The 26,014-nt window shown below is 46.3% G+C and overlaps 2 protein-coding genes across 4 annotated transcripts in view; one reads left to right on the forward strand and one right to left on the reverse strand.

Annotated features, from left to right (window-relative positions):
• LOC139567054 (glutamyl-tRNA(Gln) amidotransferase subunit B, mitochondrial-like) lies at positions 1-23,768 on the forward strand. Its single transcript, XM_071388492.1, has 13 exons — positions 1-263; positions 1,530-1,683; positions 1,872-1,985; positions 5,319-5,517; positions 5,889-6,011; positions 12,394-12,507; positions 15,172-15,256; positions 16,154-16,198; positions 16,923-17,115; positions 17,450-17,583; positions 19,411-19,489; positions 20,113-20,247; positions 21,054-23,768. Exons 1-13 carry the CDS (start codon positions 97-99, stop codon positions 21,177-21,179), a joined length of 1,668 nt encoding a protein of 555 aa, XP_071244593.1. The 5' UTR covers positions 1-96; the 3' UTR covers positions 21,180-23,768.
• The window catches only part of LOC139567053 (FHF complex subunit HOOK-interacting protein 1A-like), a 42,409-nt gene continuing 39,000 nt past the window's right edge, over positions 22,606-26,014 (reverse strand). For 2 of the 3 annotated variants that reach the window (XM_071388490.1, XM_071388491.1), the window contains exon 14: positions 22,606-25,593. In XM_071388490.1, coding sequence (XP_071244591.1) covers positions 25,400-25,593 — 194 coding nt within the window. In that variant the 3' untranslated portion in view covers positions 22,606-25,399. The remainder of the gene's footprint in view (positions 25,594-26,014) is intronic. The other variant, XR_011673217.1, reaches the window with a different exon arrangement.

Consider the following 26,014-nt stretch of genomic DNA (forward strand, 5'->3'; position numbering starts at 1 on the left):
TTGAGTTTTCCTAAATGCACTTGCCCTCGGATTTTGTGTGAAACTAAGTTTACTATGACTACAACTACCATAATACCCTAAACAGAAAGGCTAAACATGGCAGGCTCCTCTGCAGGAATGACTGCACTGCTATGTAATATGAATAAACGAATTGCAATATTTTATCCAACGATTACTTACCAAAGGCACAATTGGTGTGTGATAAGGAGAATATGTATGTCTGTCTCCCGATGCCAGAGTCAAGCCCAAACAAAACGGAAAAGGTAGGTTCACGGAGTGAATGCTAACGTTAGCTAGCTCGCACTGATGTGCACTGTTTGTGTATCGTGTGCGCGCCTGTGCTAGTTAGCGAGGATGGCAGTCGCACATCATTCATGACCACATTCCCTTCCGTATTTAGACGTTGCAAACATTGCTGTTAGTTAAAAACCTTCATGCAGTTTATTTATAGCTAGTCGTCTGCATGATAGCCTCCTTTATAAATATGTAAATATTATCCTTCTTACCCCTCTCTGCCTTCAGAACATCCTCACAGGTTGTCTTGACAGGGGTTCTGAATGACTTTGATTAGGTATGATGATGTCACTAAAGTGTTGCTGATATGCCGCATTCAAAACAACTGGGAACTCATGACGTCATTGATATTTAGGTCGGAAAGTCGGAGCTCTAGAAAGAGGCCCGAGTTTTTTTTTTTTTCACCTTTATTTAAACAGGTAGGCTAGTTGAGAACAAGTTCTCATTTACAACTGCGACCTGGCCAAGATAAAGCAAAGCAGTGTGACACAAACAACACACAGAGTCACACATGGAATAAACAAACACAGTCAATAATACAATAGACAAAGTCTATATACAGTGTGTGCAAATGAGGTAGAACAAGGGAGGTAAAGCAATAAATAGGCCATAGTGGCGAAATAATTACAATATAGCAATTAATCACTGGAGTGATAGATGTGCAGAAGATGAGTGTGCAAGTAGAGATACTGGGGTGCAAAGGAGCAAAATAAATAACAGTATGGGGATGAGGTAGTTGGATGGGCTATTTACAGATGAGCTATGTACAGGTGCAGTGAACTGTGAGCTGCTCTGACAGCTGGTGCTTAAAGCTAGTGAGATATGAGTCTGCAGCTTCAGTGATTTTTGCAGTTCGTTCCAGTCATTGGCAGCAGAGAACTAGAAGGACAGGCGGCCGAACGAGGAATTGGTTTTGGGGGTGACCAGTGAAATAGTTCAGAGTTGGATGTCTGTTCATATCGATTTTTTCCCCCCAGTTGTTTTGAACGCACTGAAGTTGGAGATTTCCCGAGTTCCCTGTTTTGAACGCGGAAATAAGTCCACCAACAGAACTGTCTAAAATGCTGCACTGTAATTAGTGACCCACATTTAAACTCCTATAACAGACAACCCTGCCAGTTAGCTATTCATAAGTCCAGTCTATTAGTCAGTTCAGAAAATTAAATCGTGGAGTTGATATGGTGGCCTCCCATTTGTAAGTGTTCGTTTCTCTGACTGTGATTGTGTGCTTCTAGTGCTCCCCAGGAGCTGGTAGGTGTGGTGGGTCTGGAGATCCATGCTCAGATCCACTCCAACACCAAGCTGTTTTCTGGCTCCCAGGTCGGGTTCCAGGCTCCACCTAACTCCCTGGTGTCCTTCTTTGATGCCTCCTTACCTGGAACTCTACCTGTAAGTTATGGTGCATCTGATGATAAACATGCCTCATGTCAATAAAGGCTGTTTGTCTATTCGTTGCATAATATTACAGTTGTTGTCCATCATAACATAATCTGGTCTATGTAACCTAGCCTACAATATGTCAGTGTACATAGGCCTACTCGGTCAAATGACTAAGTTCCTTTCCTCTTCCTCCTCAGGTGCTGAACAGACGATGTGTGGAGGCTGCAGTGATGACAGGCTTGGCCCTTAACTGTACCATCAACAGGAAGTCTCTCTTTGACAGGAAGCACTACTTCTACGCTGACCTTCCTGTAAGTCAACCCGGACCCCATCTATCCTTCAAGCAATCGTCAATCACATTTATTTCTAAAGCCCTTTTTAGGCTACATCAGCAGCTTTTACAAAGTTATTGAATACAGTAACCCGGCCTAAATCACAGAGGAGACAACTTACTCCCCCATTAATAAGTAGCTCTCATCGGTCAAAGCAGCCATCTCTCCCCAAATTAACTTTCCCATTTTACTTCCTCCCTGTCCCTGAGCTAGGCTATCATTTAATAGTGACGAGTCTTGCTAAACCGGCAGAAAAGCTTATTGCCACCGATATCTAGCCAAATGACAGCTTCTGTTCCTGCAATCTGTTAGCTGTTAGAAGTCAAGTCGCGGCCAAGTGATATTCACCCTCACCTTGCTGCCAGGCGCTCCTGGGTAATTTTAGTGCCGTTATGACTGACATTTTATGACCTTGACATCAAGACATGTCATTGGAAGAGTCGAAGAGATTCAATAGCAATTGCCCAACAAAGCCTCCCAAAAAGTTTAATTTCACTTTGGAAAGATGGGCAGCCCTAGCTTAATGTGACCTATGTAGAAAGAAATGACCCTGACATTACTCTTGACGAGCTGATGATGAGAAATTGTGGACTGAGAAAAGGATGAATTTGAATAATTTAAGTGCCTTAGCGGTATTATACCATAATGGGACTTTCCACTCTCAAGAAAATGACAAGACAGCTAGGAGATTTGTCTGTTACAGTGCAATCCATACCTTTCCTGTATTAGATGAGTGAAGAGTTTAAAAAGCTTTCCTCTCTTTGTCCTAAGGTCAAGGTCATTTCTAATGACCAATAGAGTAGCTTGTGAGGGTAATTTTGTGGGGTCAGGGAATGGATTGTTGATCGTCGGGTTGTCAGTGCAGTTGTCTTAAATGCTATGGTATGTCAATATCCTTTCAATGAAGAAATGAACTAGATGACATGATGGCCTAAGTCATTCTAGTTCTTTTGAATGAAAGCATATGATCAACACAAGGCCTGCGAAGCCTAGATTGTTAGAAGACTGAGTTGTCTGTGGAATCCAGCAGTCAGATTCATTGGTAATAATGTTATCGTGAGGCTACAGCTGCATAATCCTTCCTCACAGCAGAGGTAGATTATTGATTTCAAAAGCTCCGACATGTATCCCAGGGGTGAAATCCCAGCAGGAAGCCGAAGGATTATTCCCAAATCCCACCTCATCTTGTTTCCCCGTTGTAGATATTCGGTCCGCTTACTGAGTGTTGCATCACCTCTCTCTTTGGGTTATGTTGAAACGTGCGCTGTTGAAACGATAGTGCCAGTTAAGATTTAAATGTTCACCATGCCCACAAGTGTTACCAATGCTTATAAATATGTTTTTGCTTACCCTGTAGACAACACTTGTGTTTTACCAGGCCCGGGAAATAGACAGGGAACAGGGATGGAGAGTAAAAGGCCTGTATTGCATAATGAATCATGCTAATGCGTTAAATTCAGTTGGGAGGGATGTTCATGCTCTCTTCATGATATGTAGAGAGAGAAAATAATAGCCATGATGAGTGAAGCATTAAGCAGCACATTCTCCATGAAATTGTTTTACTAGCAGCCTATTGAAGTAGAGAGAGTGAGGACATTAAAAAAACATGCATTTATTAAGAACACATATATGGAGTTGTGCATTATTGATGTGTTCCATGATTTAATTTCACACAACGAACGCACTGCTGCTCATTACATGATTTATGATGCGCTTGCCTGACCAGCAGCAGGAATGAATTGAAGTGGCGGGCAGGTGTTATAACAGCTAGCCTCATCTTAATAACATGCACCAGCAGCTTCACACTAAGCTACTAGCGGATATGCATAATTATACTTTTCTGAAGTGTTTTCTGTGCAGACGTTATCCCTGACGACTATTTAATGACTCAAATGGATCTGTTTGTGGGACGTGGATGTACAATAGGTAGGGCTAGTTGAATCAAGGGTTGTAGAGGGGAATAGTTTGGTGCATCGAATCATGAATCCGTTGAAGGCAGCTTAGATTCAGTGAACTGAATCTGACAACGACAAATAGGAGTCTATTTGGAGAGAGAGCTCTCGGGTTTGGATTTACTTTCCTGAACCGGCCGAGTGCTTTAATACCAGACTGCTCATTAGGCTTTGGGGCTGGGGTGTGACTAGAAGGACCCAGCGGCTTCCAGTAGCAGTCTTTTACCACCACTGGTCTGCATCCAACTTCAGCTGCCCTTCATTATACAAAGCACCAACACCTCTTCAGTGATTATGCCGGAATTGCAAATGATCCACCATTTTGGTGTGTGCTAAGCTAACTAATGTAGCCTGTGTGTGAACAGCAATGCATACAGTATGCTAACTAGGCGGCACTTGCGCTAATGAATAACATTTGCATTGACACTGACAGAGCTCTATGAGAAAATGTATTATTGTAGAAAGGGAGAAATCAGCATCTTTTAATGCTATAATCCTGTATTTATAGTACACTGCTGAGATAAAATGGAATGTCTCCCGTGGTCCATTATGCTCGTGTTGTTGCCAATGATTGATTTGTTGATCAGGTACAGTACAACACACAGATGGTTACGGCTAATTCACTTTTTTCTCTCCTTTTTTTTTTTGCTCATATTTATTCCTTCCCTTTCTTTTTCTTCGTCGGCATGCCAATAAGTATGATGAATGTTTAGTCTTTTCTAGCGACGGTTGCCATGGCAACGGGACATAGTGCTACCGTACTCACTTGTGGAATAGCGGTAGCGAACACAGTGGCACTTCAGAATAAGAGAACAGATAAAATATTAATTCAGTTCGCTTTTGTGACTTTGAACCCCTCTCAACGAAACAACAATAATATTCCAACTGCATAATAATGAGTTGGGGTAACCAGTTTTAGGGGCCTATTATCCCCACTAAGTAACTAACTAATGGCTGAGTCTTAGCTCATGTTTAATGCATGGATTGCTATTTTGTTCATAACACTCTTGACCCCTTGAAATATTTAAGGTTATTTCCAAGTTAATTGTAATGGGAAATCGTTGATTATGCAGGCCAAGTTTATTTCGGTATTAACCCCATGTTTTCCTATCGTGTCTATAATATAAATGACTTAATTGTATTATATAGTGGCTGTAATTAAATACCTAAGCCTGGTCCCAGATCTGTTTGCGAGGAGTCCTCTATAGGTAATACCTATAATCGTTGTCATGCCAAATGTCAAGTTTATACAGCATATGAGACCAGGCTATTACATATCTGATAAATGAGACACATTTAGACTTCTGAAGCAAGCACACAAAATTGACCTTTTCTAGTTTCATGTGTTTCCTCCATCCAGGCGGGCTACCAGATCACCCAACAGAGGCTGCCCATCGCGGTGGATGGCACCCTGACCTACAGTCACCTGGGGGGCCGTAAGAGGAACACGGTGGTCACCAAGAGTGTCAGGATCAAACAGATCCAGCTGGAGCAGGACAGTGGCAAGAGCCTCCACGATGACTACAGGAGCCAGACCCTTATAGACCTCAACAGAGCAGGTAGATGGAGTTTAGCTTCCCATCGGTGTACCTCAACAGAGCAGGTAGATGGAGTTTAGCTTCCCGTTGGTATACCTCAACAGAGCAGGTAGATGGAGTTTAGCTTCCCATCGGTGTACCTCAACAGAGCAGGTAGATGGAGTTTAGCTTCCCATCGGTGTACCTCAACAGAGCAGGTAGATGGAGTTTAGCTTCCCATCGGTGTACCTCAACAGAGCAGGTACCATAGAGTTCAAACACTCATAGACTCCAAGAGGAGTCTACCACAGAGCTCCAACTAGTATATACAGATCTAGATAGAACAGGGACTGGCTAGCCAAATCCTATGTAGGCATATGGGGAGTGTATGTAACATGTCTCTCTCCCTCCAGGTGTGGGTCTGATGGAGCTGGTGATGGAGCCAGACATGAGCTGTGGAGAGGAGGCAGCAGCAGCCGTCAGAGAGATGCAGCTCATACTGCAGGCTCTAGGGACCTGCCAGGGAAACATGGCTGGTGGGAAGGCCTGCATTTTACACACACACTCACTGACACACCAGGGAAACATGGCTGGTGGGAAGGCCTGCATTTTACACACACACTCACTGACACACCAGGGAAACATGGCTGGTGGGAAGGCCTGCATTTTACACACACACTCACTGACACACCAGGGAAACATGGCTGGTGGGGAGGCCTGCATTTTACACACACACTCACTGACACACCAGGGAAACATGGCTGGTGGGAAGGCCTGCATTTTACACACACACTCACTGACACACCAGGGAAACATGGCTGGTGGGGAGGCCTGCATTTTACACACACACTCACTGACACACCAGGGAAACATGGCTGGTGGGAAGGCCTGCATTTTACACACACACTCACTGACACACCAGGGAAACATGGCTGGTGGGGAGGCCTGCATTTTACACACACACTCACTGACACACCAGGGAAACATGGCTGGTGGGGAGGCCTGCATTTTACACACACACTCACTGACACACCAGGGAAACATGGCTGGTGGGGAGGCCTGCATTTTACACACACACTCACTGACACACCAGGGAAACATGGCTGGTGGGAAGGCCTGCATTTTACACACACACTCACTGACACACCAGGGAAACATGGCTGGTGGGGAGGCCTGCATTTTACACACACACTCACTGACACACCAGGGAAACATGGCTGGTGGGAAGGCCTGCATTTTACACACACACTCACTGACACACCAGGGAAACATGGCTGGTGGGGAGGCCTGCATTTTACACACACACTCACTGACACACCAGGGAAACATGGCTGGTGGGGAGGCCTGCATTTTACACACACACTCACTGACACACCAGGGAAACATGGCTGGTGGGGAGGCCTGCATTTTACACACACACTCACTGACACACCAGGGAAACATGGCTGGTGGGAAGGCCTGCATTTTACACACACACTCACTGACACACCAGGGAAACATGGCTGGTGGGGAGGCCTGCATTTTACACACACACTCACTGACACACCAGGGGAACATGGCTGGTGGGGATGCCTGCATTTTACACACACACTCACTGACACACCAGGGAAACATGGCTGGTGGGGATGCCTGCATTTTACACACACACTCACTGACACACCAGGGAAACATGGCTGGTGGGGAGGCCTGCATTTTACACACACACTCACTGACACACCAGGGAAACATGGCTGGTGGGGAGGCCTGCATTTTACACACACACTCACTGACACACCAGGGAAACATGGCTGGTGGGGAGGCCTGCATTTTACACACACACTCACTGACACACCAGGGAAACATGGCTGGTGGGGAGGCCTGCATTTTACACACACACTCACTGACACACCAGGGAAACATGGCTGGTGGGGAGGCCTGCATTTTACACACACACTCACTGACACACCAGGGAAACATGGCTGGTGGGAAGGCCTGCATTTTACACACACACTCACTGACACACCAGGGAAACATGGCTGGTGGGGAGGCCTGCATTTTACACACACACTCACTGACACACCAGGGAAACATGGCTGGTGGGAAGGCCTGCATTTTACACACACACTCACTGACACACCAGGGAAACATGGCTGGTGGGGAGGCCTGCATTTTACACACACACTCACTGACACACCAGGGGAACATGGCTGGTGGGGATGCCTGCATTTTACACACACACTCACTGACACACCAGGGAAACATGGCTGGTGGGGATGCCTGCATTTTACACACACACTCACTGACACACCAGGGAAACATGGCTGGTGGGGAGGCCTGCATTTTACACACACACTCACTGACACACCAGGGAAACATGGCTGGTGGGGAGGCCTGCATTTTACACACACACTCACTGACACACCAGGGAAACATGGCTGGTGGGGAGGCCTGCATTTTACACACACACTCACTGACACACCAGGGAAACATGGCTGGTGGGAAGGCCTGCATTTTACACACACACTCACTGACACACCAGGGAAACATGGCTGGTGGGGAGGCCTGCATTTTACACACACACTCACTGACACACCAGGGAAACATGGCTGGTGGGGAGGCCTGCATTTTACACACACACTCACTGACACACCAGGGAAACATGGCTGGTGGGAAGGCCTGCATTTTACACACACACTCACTGACACACCAGGGAAACATGGCTGGTGGGGAGGCCTGCATTTTACACACACACTCACTGACACACCAGGGAAACATGGCTGGTGGGAAGGCCTGCATTTTACACACACACTCACTGACACACCAGGGAAACATGGCTGGTGGGGAGGCCTGCATTTTACACACACACTCACTGACACACCAGGGAAACATGGCTGGTGGGGATGCCTGCATTTTACACACACACTCACTGACACACCAGGGAAACATGGCTGGTGGGGAGGCCTGCATTTTACACACACACTCACTGACACACCAGGGAAACATGGCTGGTGGGGAGGCCTGCATTTTACACACACACTCACTGACACACCAGGGAAACATGGCTGGTGGGGAGGCCTGCATTTTACACACACACTCACTGACACACCAGGGAAACATGGCTGGTGGGGAGGCCTGCATTTTACACACACACTCACTGACACACCAGGGAAACATGGCTGGTGGGGAGGCCTGCATTTTACACACACACTCACTGACACACCAGGGAAACATGGCTGGTGGGGAGGCCTGCATTTTACACACACACTCACTGACACACCAGGGAAACATGGCTGGTGGGAAGGCCTGCATTTTACACACACACTCACTGACACACCAGGGAAACATGGCTGGTGGGGAGGCCTGCATTTTACACACACACTCACTGACACACCAGGGAAACATGGCTGGTGGGAAGGCCTGCATTTTACACACACACTCACTGACACACCAGGGAAACATGGCTGGTGGGGAGGCCTGCATTTTACACACACACTCACTGACACACCAGGGGAACATGGCTGGTGGGGATGCCTGCATTTTACACACACACTCACTGACACACCAGGGAAACATGGCTGGTGGGGATGCCTGCATTTTACACACACACTCACTGACACACCAGGGAAACATGGCTGGTGGGGAGGCCTGCATTTTACACACACACTCACTGACACACCAGGGAAACATGGCTGGTGGGGAGGCCTGCATTTTACACACACACTCACTGACACACCAGGGGAACATGGCTGGTGGGGAGGCCTGCATTTTACACACACACTCACTGACACACCAGGGGAACATGGCTGGTGGGGAGGCCTGCATTTTACACACACACTCACTGACACACCAGGGAAACATGGCTGGTGGGGAGGCCTGCATTTTACACACACACTCACTGACACACCAGGGAAACATGGCTGGTGGGGATGCCTGCATTTTACACACACACTCACTGACACACCAGGGAAACATGGCTGGTGGGGAGGCCTGCATTTTACACACACACTCACTGACACACCAGGGAAACATGGCTGGTGGGGAGGCCTGCATTTTACACACACACTCACTGACACACCAGGGAAACATGGCTGGTGGGGAGGCCTGCATTTTACACACACACTCACTGACACACCAGGGAAACATGGCTGGTGGGGAGGCCTGCATTTTACACACACACTCACTGACACACCAGGGGAACATGGCTGGTGGGGATGCCTGCATTTTACACACACACTCACTGACACACCAGGGAAACATGGCTGGTGGGGAGGCCTGCATTTTACACACACACTCACTGACACACCAGGGAAACATGGCTGGTGGGGATGCCTGCATTTTACACACACACTCACTGACACACCAGGGAAACATGGCTGGTGGGGATGCCTGCATTTTACACACACACTCACTGACACACCAGGGAAACATGGCTGGTGGGAAGGCCTGCATTTTACACACACACTCACTGACACACCAGGGGAACATGGCTGGTGGGGATGCCTGCATTTTACACACACACTCACTGACACACCAGGGAAACATGGCTGGTGGGGAGGCTTGCATTGGACACAGGAGCGCCATATTGGGGGGGGGAAAGTTAGGACGATTGTAAGGGCCTGTGACTGACGGGCTCTAAAAAATTATTAGAACATTAGGTTAAAAAAATATATATATTAAATTATTATCCTATCATCATAAATATAATATTTTATTTACAATGTACTAATACAACTAACAGTTTATTTTGTTTTTGGCAAAAAGTAAACATCCAGAGAGCCTCTATATTGACAGCTGTCTCATACCTTCTCTCTTCCTATAGAGGGCCAGCTGTCTCATACCTTCTCTCTTGCTATAGAGGGCCAGCTGTCTCATACCTTCTCTTGCTATAGAGGGCCAGCTGTCTCATACCTTCTCTCTTGCTATAGAGGGTAAGCTGATTCATACCTTCTCTCTTGCTATAGAGGGCCAGCTGATTCATACCTTCTCTCTTGCTATAGAGGACCAGCTGATTCATACCTTCTCTCTTGCTACAGAGGGCCAGCTGTTTCATACCTTCTCTCTTGCTATAGAGGGCCAGCTGTCTCATACCTTCTCTCTTCCTATAGAGGGCCAGCTGTCTCATACCTTCTCTCTTCCTATAGAGGGCCAGCTGTCTCATACCTTCTCTCTTGCTATAGAGGGCCAGCTGTCTCATACCTTCTCTCTTCCTATAGAGGGCCAGCTGTCTCATACCTTCTCTCTTGCTATAGAGGGCCAGCTGTCTCATACCTTCTCTCTTGCTATAGAGGGCCAGCTGTCTCATACCTTCTCTCTTGCTATAGAGGGCCAGCTGTCTCATACCTTCTCTCTTGCTATAGTGGGCCAGCTGTCTCATACCTTCTCTCTTGCTATAGAGGACCAGCTGATTCATACCTTCTCTCTTGCTACAGAGGGCCAGCTGTCTCATTCCTTCTCTCTTGCTATAGTGGGCCAGCTGTCTCATACCTTCTCTCTCCCTATAGAGGGCCAGCTGTTTCATACCTTCTCTCTTGCTATAGAGGGCCAGCTGTCTCATACCTTCTCTCTTGCTATAGAGGGCCAGCTGTCTCATACCTTCTCTTGCTATAGAGGGCCAGCTGTCTCATACCTTCTCTCTTGCTATAGAGGGTCAGCTGATTCATACCTTCTCTCTTGCTATAGAGGGCCAGCTGATTCATACCTTCTCTCTTGCTATAGAGGACCAGCTGATTCATACCTTCTCTCTTGCTACAGAGGGCCAGCTGTTTCATACCTTCTCTCTTGCTATAGAGGGCCAGCTGTCTCATAACTTCTCTCTTCCTATAGAGGGCCAGCTGTCTCATACCTTCTCTCTTCCTATAGAGGGCCAGCTGTCTCATACCTTCTCTCTTGCTATAGAGGGCCAGCTGTCTCATACCTTCTCTCTTGCTATAGAGGGCCAGCTGTCTCATACCTTCTCTCTTGCTATAGAGGGCCAGCTGTCTCATACCTTCTCTCTTGCTATAGTGGGCCAGCTGTCTCATACCTTCTCTCTTGCTATAGAGGACCAGCTGATTCATACCTTCTCTCTTGCTACAGAGGGCCAGCTGTCTCATTCCTTCTCTCTTGCTATAGTGGGCCAGCTGTCTCATACCTTCTCTCTCCCTATAGAGGGCCAGCTGTTTCATACCTTCTCTCTTGCTATAGAGGGCCAGCTGTCTCATACCTTCTCTCTTGCTATAGAGGGCCAGCTGTCTCATACCTTCTCTCTTGCTATAGTGGGCCAGCTGTCTCATACCTTCTCTCTTGCTATAGAGGGCCAGCTGTCTCATACCTTCTCTCTTGCTATAGTGGGCCAGCTGTCTCATACCTTCTCTCTTCCTATAGAGGGCCAGCTGTCTCATACCTTCTCTCTTCCTATAGAGGGCCAGCTGTCTCATACCTTCTCTCTTGCTATAGTGGGCCAGCTATCTCATACCTTCTCTCTTGCTATAGAGGGCCAGCTGTCTCATACCTTCTCTCTTGCTATAGTGGGCCAGCTGTCTCATACCTTCTCTCTTCCTATAGAGGGCCAGCTGTTTCATACCTTCTCTCTTGCTATAGAGGGCCAGCTGTCTCATACCTTCTCTCTTGCTATAGAGGGCCAGCTGTCTCATACCTTCTCTCTTGCTATAGTGGTCCAGCTGTCTCATACCTTCTCTCTTGCTATAGAGGGCCAGCTGTCTCATACCTTCTCTCTTGCTATAGTGGGCCAGCTGTCTCATACCTTCTCTCTTCCTATAGAGGGCCAGCTGTCTCATACCTTCTCTCTTCCTATAGAGGGCCAGCTGTCTCATACCTTCTCTCTTGCTATAGTGGGCCAGCTATCTCATACCTTCTCTCTTGCTATAGAGGGCCAGCTGTCTCATACATTCTCTCTTCCTATAGAGGGCCAGCTGTCTCATACCTTCTCTCTTCCTATAGAGGGCCAGCTGAGAGTGGATGCCAACGTGTCCGTCCACAGACCTGGGGATCCTTGGGGCATCAGGACTGAGGTCAAGAACATCAACAGTGCCCGCAACCTGGCCAGGGCCATAGGTGAGTGCTGCAGAGGGCTTTTCACAATACTGAGCCAAACCAGAGGCGAAGCGAGAAGCTCCACTCACGTCAATCTGTCCACGCGAGAATACGGCGATAAGTACACCAAGTGGGGATTGTTTTTGTATGGAGTTCTATGAGAGAGTGTCGGATCTGGTAAGAAAAAAAATGTGATAGCTAATTTTGTAAGTGAGGCTTATTTGACCTAATAGAAGTTGCATAATGTTTAGGTTGTTACGAATGTACTGATATACACTACATGACCAAAAGCATGTGGACACCTGCTCGTCGAACATCTCATTCCACAATCATGGGCATTAATATGGAGTTGGTCCCTCCTTTTGCTGCTATAACAGCCTCCACTCTTCTGGGAAGGCTTTCCACTAGATGTTGGAACATTGCTGCGGGGACTTGCTTCCATTCAGCCACAACAGCATTTGTGAGGTCGGCACTGATGTTGGGCGATTAGGCCTGGCTCACAGTCGGCATTCCAATTCATACCAAAGGTGTTTGATGAGGTTGAGGTCAGGGCTCTGTGCAGGCCATTCAAGTTCTTCCACACCGATCTCGACAAACCATTTCTGTATGGACCTCGCGTTGTCCACGGGGGCATTGTCATGCTGAAACAGGAAATGGCCTTCCCCAAACTGTTGCCAGAACCGAAGGGCCTAGCCCGAACCATGAAAAAGAGCCCCAGACCATTATTCCTCTTCCAACAAACTTGACAGTTGGCACTATGCATTGGGGCAGGTTGCGTTCTCCTGGCATCCGCCAAACCCAGGTTCTTCTGTCCAGAGAATGCGTTTCCACTTCTCCAGAGTCCAATGGCAGCAAGCTTTACACCACTCCAGCCGATGCTTAGCATTGCGCATGGTGATCTTAGGCTTGTGGGTTTCCATGGCCATGCGGCTGCTCGGCCTGGAAACCCATTTCATGAAGTTCCTGACAAACAGTTATTGGGCTGATGTTGCTTCCAGAGGCAGTTTGGAACTCGGTAGTGAGTGTTGCAACCGAGGACAGACGATTTATACGCACTACAGCACTCGCCGGTCCCGTTCTGTAAGCTTGTTTGGCCTACAACTTTGCGGCTGAGCCGTTGTTGCTCCTAGACATTTCCACTTCACAATAACAGAACTTGACCGGGGCAACTCTCGCAGGGGCAGAATATTCACACACTGCCTGCCTTTCCGCCTTTCCGACATCTACTCCCATTGTTAGGGCAGAGACAAGACCATCTCGTCATTATATAGACTATATTATATAGACTATTATAGAGTATCTCTGGCCAAACTGAGCCGAGCCATGCCAAGTTGTATTGAGCTGGCCTGGTTAAAGCCTTCACCATAGTTGCTGAAAAGGACAATGTGAATAGACAATATCTGAGCCAGAACAGTTTGGTTCAGGTTGGCACAATAGTGTGTGAAGTGTATATCCTCATTCTCATTGGTGGGGGTTAGTGGAGGTACTGAAGTGAAGCGGTCACGACCCAGTGGGTCTGGAATGAGCTAGTTGGATCAACACTCAGGGAAATATAGACACACACACAGAGAGAGAAAAAGAACGAACAGAATGGAATCCTTTTCATGGGCTGTCATCTTTCTGAAACAGTCGTCTGACGGAGGGCTGTGTAATTATGCGTGCACTGCAAGTCAAACTGGGAGTCAAAGATTAGAGACACCATGAGGCACAAACACACACACACACAGAAATTAGGCTCGCACACGCACACACACACACACACACACACAACCGGCCTTATCTGTCTTCGCCTGTGTAAATGTTCTCTCAGACAACTCAGTGAAGTAACTGCCAAAACTTCCTCTTGTCTCAACTTCATACGTCTTTCCAGGATTTGTTCTTTCTGAGGTGTGTTTTATCCCTGAAGGCAGTCGTCACTCTCTCCGCCCACAGGAATCAGAGAAACAGGCTTTCTGTTGACAGGAACTGAAGACGGAAAGGCTTCTGAAGAGACGTTTAGTGTAGCGGGATAGTTAACATTGACTAGAAAGCATGAGGCCTTTCCTACCCACACAAACTCAGGAAGATATAGAATACAACTTTATTGACCATTTGTTTCAGTGAACAACTGAGCACACAGTCTGTATGCCTAACTTAAGCTAAATTGGCTTTCTACAGAACAATAGATTTCCCATCAACACTAATTCCACTCCTACAGAGTTTCCCATCAAACTTTTTTCTTTTCTCTCCAACTTACTGGAGACAGTGGAGAGTCATAGGGGCCATTGAAATTCTTCACCAGGAGCAGCAGGCCATTAACAGTTTGTGTGATACGAAGTGACTTGGCCGCTTTCATTATTTATCCCAAGAGTAGACTTCCATTTTAGCTTAGTGCCGAGAAGTGATAAAGAGTTTATAAAAGTCAAAACTCCAGCTAGTCGTTTGTCACAGAGAACTAATGTAGCAGCAGTTAGGAGACTTCAGGCGTGGCCATGTGTCATGGCAGATGTTGGGAGGGTCTAACACCGTGCCGGTTGGCTGGATGCTTGCTTCTGTTCAGGTGTGTGTGTGTGTGTGTGTGTGTGTGTGTGTGTGTGTGTGTGTGTGTGTGTGTGTGTGTGTGTGTGTGTGTGTGTGTGTGTGTGTGTGTGTGTGTGTGTGTGTGTGTGTGTGTGTGTGTGTGTGTGTGTGTGTTTTCATCAACAGACTATGAGATCCAGAGACAGATGTTTGTCCTGGAGAGCGGCGGCACGGTGCAGAACGAGACACGGTCGTTTGATGGCAAGACTGGGTAAGAGGCTTGTAGAAGCAACCCTCGAACCAAGTCAAGTCGTCAAGTCCCATTACGTTACAGTGAGAGTGTTTCTGATAACATGTCAAAAATGTCTATTTCACAGGATACGGTACAATGTACGCAGGATGCGTCTCTTCAGAGTTTTAATAACTATTTGGGTCAGATATTCACCCCCCCCATAATTCAACACTGTATTCCCATCTCCTGTGTGATATTTGATCTCAAGACATTCTCTCTTCTGAGGTTGATTTGAAAACGTTTTAGTAACTAAGGATGATGAATGAGGCCACTTGGAGTCAGTCAGTGTCTGGTGTTGTGGACCAGTGTGCTAGCGAGGGTTGTAAAGACCATGAAATGAGCTGCTCTTCACACAGCTGGGGCCTGCCTCTAATGCGCAAGTTAGCGTTTTTCGTCATGAATCTTGTACTGGAGGCAGTTCTGCAGAGCGGTTAATAGCTGGCACAGTCACAAAGTCATAAAATCTGATTTCAAACCAAACCTTAACCACACTGCTAATATCCTGATGCCTAACACTAACCTTAAATGAAGAACAAAAAGCCCATTTTGACTTTGCAGCTGGCCTATCTAAGGGGAAATCGCTCAGTTCTGCCTCCAGGAGATTCATGACAATAAACGTCAACCTGCCTATAACACCATCGTGTGTGTGTGCGTGCGCTGGGCCTGAGAGTGTGTTTGACAGCAAAGGCCCACAGCTCTGTCATGGTCCAGAAATACACAGAATGACTGGGGGGCCCTCACCTCACACCTGTGGCCCTCGCCCATAGTTACAGCCTCTTCAACATGAACAATCTGCCGTAGTAACTGTTATAACGAGCGAAACACTATCGTTATACAGTACCTCAAAGCCATAACACATGTCCCTCTGTTTTACAGTCACACCATTCCAATGCGAGACAAGGAGGGCCTTCAGGACTACAGGTGAGCACATCTCATATTCACTTCAGTATGTTCTAGCAGCACAGCCTCCAGCATGGTGTGTGGTATTATACGATCACTGCTGTAGGGCCTGCATGGAGAGAAGAAGGGGAGCGAGACAGGAGGGAGAGGAGAGAGGTCATCGTGTCTAGGGGCCCAGTAGATGAACATACCGATAAACATGCGCCACCCCGCGACCCTAACGCATCAGTTAACAAGAATTGTGACGGAGAGTAAGCGTGCGACGCAGTCACACAAGTGTGTGTGTGTTTTGTGTGTAGAGGAGACAGCCCTCTGTCTGACCGTGTGACACTGTGCCGTCTAAGAGGCCTGCAGAGATACAGCCAGCACTCCGCTCTTATCTTTCTCTACTGCTGATAACAGCTCCCTCTCTATCTTCTCTTATCTCACTCCTGCCCCTCTTTCTCGCTCCCTCTCTATCTTCTCTTATCTCACTCCTGCCTCTCTTTCTCGCTCCCTCTCTCATCTGTTGTCTTTAACCGTGCTCGCTCTGGGTGCTCACTCTGTCACACATGCACTCCCACCTCTCCTCTCTCTTCTCTCTCCCCTCGCTCTCTCTCTCTCACCTCTCTTCTCTCCTCTCTCTTCTCTCTCTCACCTTTTCTCTCTCCCCTCGCTCTCTCTCTCTCACCTCTCTTCTCTCCTCTCTCTTCTCTCTCCCACCTCTCCTCTCTCTTCTCTTGCCCACATATCCCCCCCCCCCCAGGTTCATGCCAGAGCCCAACCTGCCTCCTCTGATGGTGTACGAGGCGTGCTCTACAGCCCCCCCTGGTGTTGACCCCAGCCAGGTGGTGGTTCTGGAGGAGGTGAGGGAGAGGCTGCCGGAGCTGCCCAGCGTCAGGAGGCAGAGGCTGGTGGAGACCTACGGCATCCTCCCCGAACACAGCTTCACCCTGGTGGTGAGTGACTACTACAGTATGTAGGTGTGTCTGTTAACGTCCAACTGAGCAAGTTAATTATAGGAGATGGTAGGTTTCTCACTCATCTCCCTGGCTTTCATCTTCTGTCTTCCTCTCTCCCTCCCACTTTCTGCTCCTCCTCTCTCCCACCTCTTCCTTTATCTCTCCATTGTACTCTCTCCCTCACTGTCTCTCAATTTAAAAACTACCCAAAGTAACCTATTCTTGCACAGCCAGTTACCCTGTCTGCACTTCTGCCTCTGTCCAGCAAGGCGCAGTAGATTGTTGTATATACAGTATTATTGAGTGTGTTTCATTGGGCCTCCTGTTGTAGAATGAGGACGGGCTGATGGACTACTTTGAGGCCGTCGTCAAGGAGACCAAGGTTGGACCGAGAAAGGTGATTGGCTGGGTGATGAAAGAGCTGCAGGGCCTCCTCCATCAACAGAACCTGAGTGTCAGCCAGAGGTGAGACACTCAGTCGTCCTCTTCCTCATCCTCTTCCTCTGTGTCCTACTCTAGCCTCAGTCATTCTCTTTCTCCTCTCCACCTCATCCCTATCATTCTTCCTCCACATCCTTCATCTGGTTTCGCCCTCTTCTCCCTTCCCCCCCTCCCGAACTCCTATCATGTGTCTCTCCTCCCCTTCCTCTGTTCTACTCTTTTCAGTTTTGCGTTGACTTCAAACCCCATGTTGAAGATCCTATCTCAGGATCCAACATCTTAGCTAGACGGAGGCCTGAAATCGTTTCCTTACTGGAAGCATCATTTATGTGCTTTTTTCCTGCGATGTTTCCTATCCATATTCATGTGGATACCTTCCGGTATTACTATGGCAGGCCATGAATGTGAATAGAGAATACATCTGGGCAATAAGCTGAGTGTTTTTTCTATAATACTGTTTTTATCCTACACTCCAGAATGTTCTGAGACTGATCAAACAGAGTAAAGTATGATGTGTTTTGTTTTATGTCGTTGTCTGAGAACTAGTGGATGGGTGGGTGTTTGTGTGCCTTTTTGTCGTTTTGAAAAAAGTGAGAGTGGATGTTGACTATGTGTGGATTCACGTGTTTGTTGTTTGTTTAGCCATATTTCCGTTCATAACTCAGTCAGTGTGTATGTGACTGTGTGTCTCTGGCTCAGTGTGTGTCTGACTCGGGGATTCGTGACAGCACTGATGATCATGTGCCCTGTAGGTGGCAATGGGCTGTCACAGAGAGAGACGGGGCCAAATAGCCTCTCATTATAAGCACAGTGACTCCGGGGTAGATAGACACTGTCACACAGGAGAGGATAGACTGGGTCTAATGACATCTCCTGTGCCTTCTCTCTTCCTTCCTTCTCTTCTCTCTCTCTCTCTCTCATATCTGTCTCTCTTTCTCTCTCTCTCACACACATATCTGTGTCTCTCTCTCATATCTGTCTCTCTCCCTCATATCTGTCTCTCTCTCTCATATATGTCTCTCTCTCTCATATCTGTCTCTCTCTCTCATATATGTCTCTCTCTCATATCTGTCTCTCTCTCTCTCTCTCATATATGTCTCTCTCTCATCTCTCTCTCTCTCTCTCTCTCATATATGTCTCTCTCTCATATATGTCTCTCTCTCATATCTGTCTCTCTCTCTCTCTCTCTCTCATATCTGTCTCTCTCTCTCTCTCTCATATATGTCTCTCTCTCATATCTGTCTCTCTCTCTCTCATATCTGTCTCTCTCTCTCTCTCTCATATCTGTCTCTCTCTCTCTCTCTCATATCTGTCTCTCTCTCTCTCATACCACCCTGCATACCACTGCTGGCTTGCTTCTGAAGCTAAGCAGGGTTGGTCCTGGTCAGTCCCTGGATGGGAGACCAGGTGCTGCTGGAAGTGGTGTTGGAGGGCCAGTAGGAGGCACTCTTTCCTCTGGTCTAAACAAAGATCCCAATGCCCCAGGGCAGTGATTGGGGACACTGCTCTGTGTAGGGTGCCGTCTTTCGGATGGGACGTTAAACGGGTGTCCTGACTCTCTGAGGTCATTAAAGATCCCATGGCACTTATCGTAAGAGTAGGGGTGTTAACCCCGGTGTCCTGGCTAAATTCCCAATCTGGCCCTCAACCATCACGGTCACCTAATAATCCCCAGTTTACAATTGGCTCATTCATCCCCCTCCTCTCCCCTGTAACTATTCCCCAGGTCGTTGCTGCAAATGAGAACGTGTTCTCAGTCAACTTACCTGGTAAAATAACGGTTAAAAAAAAAAAAAATAAAAAAAAAATCTGTCTCTCTCATATCTGTCTCTCTCTCGCTCCCTCTCTCAGTCCGATCTCTCCTCAAGCTCTAGCCCAGATACTGAATCTCCAGGAGAATGGACAAATCTCTTCTTCTATCGCCAAGCAGGTGAGAGATAACAAAATGGCATAACATCCAAAACATTTAATGCAAAGTCCATATGTGTTACTACACTGAGTGTACAAAATACTATTAACACTGTCCATGACACAGACTGACCAGGTGAATCCAGGTGAAAGCTTTGATCCCTTATTGAGGTCACTTGTTAAATCCACTTCAAGCAGTGTAGATGAAGGGGAGGAGACGGGTTAAAGAAAGATTTTTAAGCCTTCAGAGGGTGAATGGGCAAAACAATAGATTTAAATGCCTTTGAATGGGGTATGGTAGTAGGTGACAGGCGCACTGGTGTGAGTGTGTCAAGAAGTGCAAAGCTGCTGGGTTTTTCACACTCAACCGTTTCCCGTGTGTATCAAGAACGGTCCACCACCCAAAGGACATCCAGCCAACTTGACACAACTGTGGGAAGCGTTGGGGTCAACATGGTCCAGCATCCCTGTGGAACGCTTTCAACACCTTGTAGTGTCCATGCCCTGATGAATTGAGGCTGTTCTGAGGGCAAAAGGGGGGTGCAACTCAATATTAGGAAGGTGTCCTTAATGTTTTGTACCCTCAGCGTATATTATATCATTTTCAATTGGAGTTTACCCTGAGTGTTTCATTGCTCCATACAGGTGTTCCAGGAGCTGTGGAAGACCCCAGGTAAAACGGCCCAGCAGATCGTCAAGGAGCAGGACCTGGGGATGGTCAACGACAGCACAGAGATCCACAGGATTTGCCAGAAGGTGGTGGACTCACACCCAGACCAGGTGAGGCCTCCCTGGAAAAGAGCTGCCACAATGAGGGCAGATAGTTTGCCCCTGGTGATGCGTTGGGCAGACCACACCACCCTCTGAAGAGCCCTGCGGTTAGGGGCGGTGCAGTTGCCGTACCAGGTGGTGATTCAACCCGACAGGATGCTCTCAATTGTGCATCTGTAAAAGTTTGTGAGGGTCTTAGGGGCCAAGCCAAATTTCTTTAGCCTCCTGGCGCTGTTGCACCTTCTTCGCCACACTGTCTGTGTGAGTGGACCATTTCAGATTATCAGTGATGTGTACGCCGAGGAATTTGAAGCTTTTCACCTTCTCCACTAAGTTCGTGTCTCCAGAAGTCCATAATCAGCTCCTTCATTTTGTTGCCATTAGGAGAGAGAGGTTATTTTTCTGGCACCACTCCTCCAGGTCCCTCACCTCCTCCCTGTAGGCTGTCTCGTCATTGTTGGTAATCAGGCCTACTACTGTTGTGTCGTCTGCAAACTTTATGATTGAGTTGGTGTGCGTGGCCACGCAGTCATTGGTGAACAGAGAGTACAGGAGGGGGCTGAGCACGCACCCTTGTGGGGCCCCTGTGTTGAGGATCAGCGAAGTGGAGGTGTTGTTTCCTACCTTCACCATCTGGGGGGGGCGGCCCGTCAGGTTCAGACCCAGGTCCCTGAGCTTAATGATGAGCATGGAGGGTACAGGCTCATTGACTTTTTGCTAGTAGCCAGTCTTGATAGAATTCTGTTGATGATCAATAAATTAAATGCAAACGTAAGTATTTGTGACTTATGCTGCTGTTACTGTTCCCCCTACAGGTCCAAGCCATCCGCAGCGGGAACAAGAAGGTTCTGAATAAGCTCATGGGTCTGGTCCAGACGGAGACTAAAGGCAGGGCTGACCCAGTCCTGGTACGGGCCATCCTGGAGCAGAAGACCTCCTGAGGACTAACTAACACTGTCTGTGGCCACCTTGACTGCCTCAACCTTTAAATGCCTGGTGGAATATCAAACTGGTCCAAGAGGCAGCAAGCATGACATCTTTATGGCTTCATCATAGTTAACATGTCCTCTGGTCAAGAGGATTATTGTTGCTAAATCAACTGTCTGTCATGTTGTCTTCTGGCACCGTACCCGCCTTTAAGTTGTTGTATTGTAACTTTATTTGTGTACATAAATATATTCTAATTCTCTTTGGAGTGTGCACACTTATCCCCTCCCAAACACACACTTCATCTAAAACTGTCAAGGGAATGGCATACACATCCTCCATGATAATCACACTTTAAGCAGAGCCATTCTGGAATCCCTTTGCAGTTTGGAACACTCTGAACCCACCAATGGCAGAACACAGCTAATAAAGATAAGTCCCATTACCAGGCAGTTTGGGAGTCGTCCCAGAAGTCATCTTTCTGCTTTTATCACTGTCCTCTGGCAGCACTGGAATGAATCAGGAGAGCAGAGGACTATATGCAATGTATCTCCTGATACTCCCTCTAAAATGGATCGGATTAGGAATGATTTAGAGGTCAGTGTTCAGTCAGAGGAGAGAGAGGAAGTAGTCATGAGTAGTGAGCACCCCCTTGTGGCTGTCAAGTGAAGGAGATGCATACTGTAACCTGCAATACTGAGACATATTGGCCTTTTCTCTATCCTTTAGCCTTCTATGCTTGGCTCTCTAGAGTTAGGCATCTCTTTTACATTCAGATGGCTTGAATATTGGGTTTTGTCAAATCACGAGGTAATTCAATACTGGTTGGCTGTGTGTTACCAGTTTGGTAACTTAGGTAGTTGCCTCCCATTCATCCCCTTTGTTTCTATTGAATGCCATATGCAGTGACCTATATAAGAGGTATTGTACATAACACAATTGGACTTCTTGATTAAAAAAGAGGGTTTTGTGGCTGACTGCTATTTGAGTGCCTGTGAAGAAGACCTAGTTTTGAACAGAAGCTAGGTCACAGGATGAATTGCTGTCAGAATCCCTGTTTATACCTGCTGTTAACATTTGTCCTGATCTTGTCCGTTTACACTTAGATCTGATCACAATGCGTTTTTTAATCGTCCAAAAATGTGGCCACAATCAGAATTGGACAAGATCAGGACAAAGGCTGCATGTTAGAACCAGGTATGAACAGGGCTAGAGGGGGGATTGTTTACTAAATGAGGCCAGAGGAGTCCACTGAACAAACCATTGAAAACACAACCACTTCTGGGCGAAAGAAGAGGAGGGAAAAATGTGTTTTCCCTGTGTTTTGCATTTCACTTTGCCAAGGTGAAGCTAAAATATAAATTTGGTTAGAGAAGCTGTCAAGTCAAAACACATGACATAATATTTATCTGTTCTTCAATAAAAACGTATTATAAAGAATACACTAATACATGTCTTTATTAAAGTAATCATTCCTTGGAACCTCTGACTTTAATGACAGAAGAATACACACTGGAGTAACCTGACAAGGTCATCGCTGACATCTAAAATGGATGCTAATAGTTGTAGAAAGGGAGAAACTAGACTACTTCTCTTTGGAATGAAACCTCTACGCAACTGAAGAGAACTGCCTCTAAATTTGGTTGAAATAAAATGTGCTCCACACAACATTCTACTACAAGAAAATATGGAGTACATCACCAAATTTAGCAATGGCAAGAAATGATGCATTCCATAACTGTCCATCGGCCCAATTTGTGGACTAGTTCGAGCAGACAGTGGTATATTTTTGACTTTGCAGGTGCATCCACATTCATCCCCTGGGTCATGTTCACTAGGACGAACCATAGGAAAAAGTTTTGCAACAGAAAACAAAAAAGAGCATTTCTAAATGGATAAGCTCACTTTTATGCCTACTGAACATGACCATGCTTAGCCCAGAGTAGACACTGTAAACAAAAGGAGGAAATTCATTCAAAATTCAGGCACCAATTTTTAGGTAGTTCTTCCCTAACATACCGATTTAATAGGGACAGGCATTGTAACAAAATGTCTCCTTGGTTGAAATCAAAACCTTAAATAAAATTAAGTCAATTAAAATCAAGGCTATTTATTTGTTGCTAATGGTAGACCATGTCTTAGTCTGGAATTCAAACTTAAACATTGGTGAAATGGAGCATAGGCTACCCATGTCTTCCTGTGAGAGTTGGCCAACACTCAATGCTAAAATGAATGTGCCAAATCATCAATGAACCAACCAACAGTGATGTATTCCAATTTTCCCAACTTGACTCATAAAAACATACAAGAAACATGCATTCCCTAAATACAGCAACGAGAAGACAGAACAACTCAAGTTACAACTTCTGTGAAAAAATATGGCAATAGAACCTCTCTCTACAAAACAGTTCCATTATTGTGACATTAAGTACATTCTGTATTAAATACCCAACCCCATCAGGAAACAAAACGTAATAAAGTACTCTCATACCTCAAATATCAATAATGATTTGCATAGTGTGCTGCTTCTTTGATTATTTTTCCCAATTATATACAAAAAGTACTAAAATAAGGCTAAGACATTGAGGGCTTCCCAAACGGCACCCATTACCCCATATAGTGCACTACTCTTGATTTATATGGTCAAAAGTAGTGCACTACATAGGAAATAAGGTGTTGTTTTGGATGCCAACATTGAGTGCATCACCCTGATATGGAAAGCTCCTTTTAGAGAGATATCATTATAAATAACGTGCATTCAGTGGACAGGACCTGGTGCACCATGGGAAAATGGAGTTAGCCGCAGCATTGAGAATTGACGTCAGAAGAACCCAGTGTCCTTAAGTACACCCCAAAATAAAATAAAAAAACTTTAACTTGAATATCTAATGTGCATTGAAAACATAACATAATTGAAATAGGTCTATTGAACAAAGAAAGTCTTTGATTTAAGGTATTTAGCGACACAAACTTGTTGTGTACAGTGAGCCTGATCGTCTAAGTTACTAGGCCTCTCCTTCAGTCAAGAGTTTTGAACAACAACGACCACCAGATACATAACATTAGGGAATGCCATGGTCTACACCAACTCAGAAAGTAAGTATGAGATGATTGGGACTCCCACTAGCATCCCACTTCTAACGCGCTAACCAGTAGTTCAGAGTGGTGCTGCTAGGGTACTTGTCACTGGTACCCCGTGTTTACAGCCAAGTTAGCGTTACCCATTGTGGATTTATTATTACTTTCCCACTGTTTCTCTATTTTCTTTCTCTCTACATTGTTGGGAAGGGCCCGTAAGTAAGCATTTCACTGTTAGTCTACACCTGTTGTTTACGAAGCATGTGACAAATAACATTTGATTAGTGATGAATACTCCGCAGGGAGAGATCCTGACAAAATAGGCTCCTGATTGTTTCCAGTACAGCATGCAACCCCAGGGTGACACCACGGCACCACCAGAGATTTCGGTAAGGCCACGTATAAGTCCCTATTGTACGGTGGCCATCACTACAAGACAACTAGAGCTGGTCACTGGAGAGGGTGTTGCTACCAGGGCAGTACACTGACATTTATGAATGCAATATTGTAAGTCTAAAAGCCTGAAGGGACAGGTGATGTGTCCTTTGTGTATCATTAACTTCCCATTGTTCCATTCAGCCGGTTCCATTCTATTCAGTCTTTGGTCGATTAGCCCCAAGCTTCCATTTCAGCATTCTTATTGGTTGGTGCAGGGGTTCCACCAAAAGCTTGAAGTAGGTCAGTACTTTACAGTCATTATAAATCACATGACCTGCTCCTTGGATGTGGCATAGGCCTATGCATACAACTCTCTGAGGGCAGAACCATATACATATGAGTCTGTCTGAGGGTATCAATGGCAAATGCATCAAATGGGTGAGAGATTCCTGTAAGTTATGTGTTACTGTACATCAGAGCCCGCCGTTTTTATATATTGGTTTGGAAAAATATATTAGCCTCAAATATATATATATATAACCCAATTTAAAAACTACCTCAGGGAGAGAGATCAAAGACGAGTGAATCAATCCAAGAGGTATAGTTTTCTTCATCAAGTAGTGTTGGAAAACATGAAAAACTTTCAAAGAGTCTTTTTAAAACGTTTAAAATGACCCGAGTGCACACAACAGGTCAGGGACAGACACTCACTCCTTCGCTGTGAGACAATGCTGCCATAACATTAGTAAAACATTATTATTACAATGTTATTATATCGTTATTCCTCCATAGGGACGTGCGATAGTATCGAGTGCTCCTGCGCAATGGCCGCCAGTTCTTTGAGGAACTCCGTGAAGAGGACGGTAGCAAAGACCTCGGTCCTGGCCAGGGAAATGGTCTTGGGCTGGGGAGCAGGAGAGCTCTTCATCATCCTTCCTGCCTCCAGGGGGGAACATTCTCGGCTGTTTGTATCTGTGGAGGATCAGTAAATAGAGATGAAAAATAAGACATTAGTAATAGTTGCATTTAACTGCAGTTGGACATTGTAGCAAGCTCATGTTAGTCCACTTGAAAGAAGAAATTCTCCCTTTTATATCAGTCTCATTTTCCTTTTTAAATCTCATACCAATACATTCCTTGCTCAGAGAGAAAGCTCGCATATAAAATGGTGGGGAGAAACCATTGGGAATGCAGTAGACTAGAGAAGTATGAGAAGAAGAACGTCAGAAGGACCTGAGTTGTTTCTCCATTGCTGCAATGCTTCATGGCCAAGCTGAATATATTCTCCAAGTCCTCGAGGAGGAACCAAACAACACAAACTAAGCACAGATACAGTTCTAATCTTTCAGTGGTGCTTCATTGCATTGCAGTGATTAGAAACAACATTACTGGT

The sequence above is a fragment of the Salvelinus alpinus genome, unplaced genomic scaffold (assembly GCF_045679555.1).
Source record: "Salvelinus alpinus unplaced genomic scaffold, SLU_Salpinus.1 scaffold_41, whole genome shotgun sequence".
Classification (NCBI taxonomy): Eukaryota; Metazoa; Chordata; class Actinopteri; order Salmoniformes; family Salmonidae; genus Salvelinus; species Salvelinus alpinus.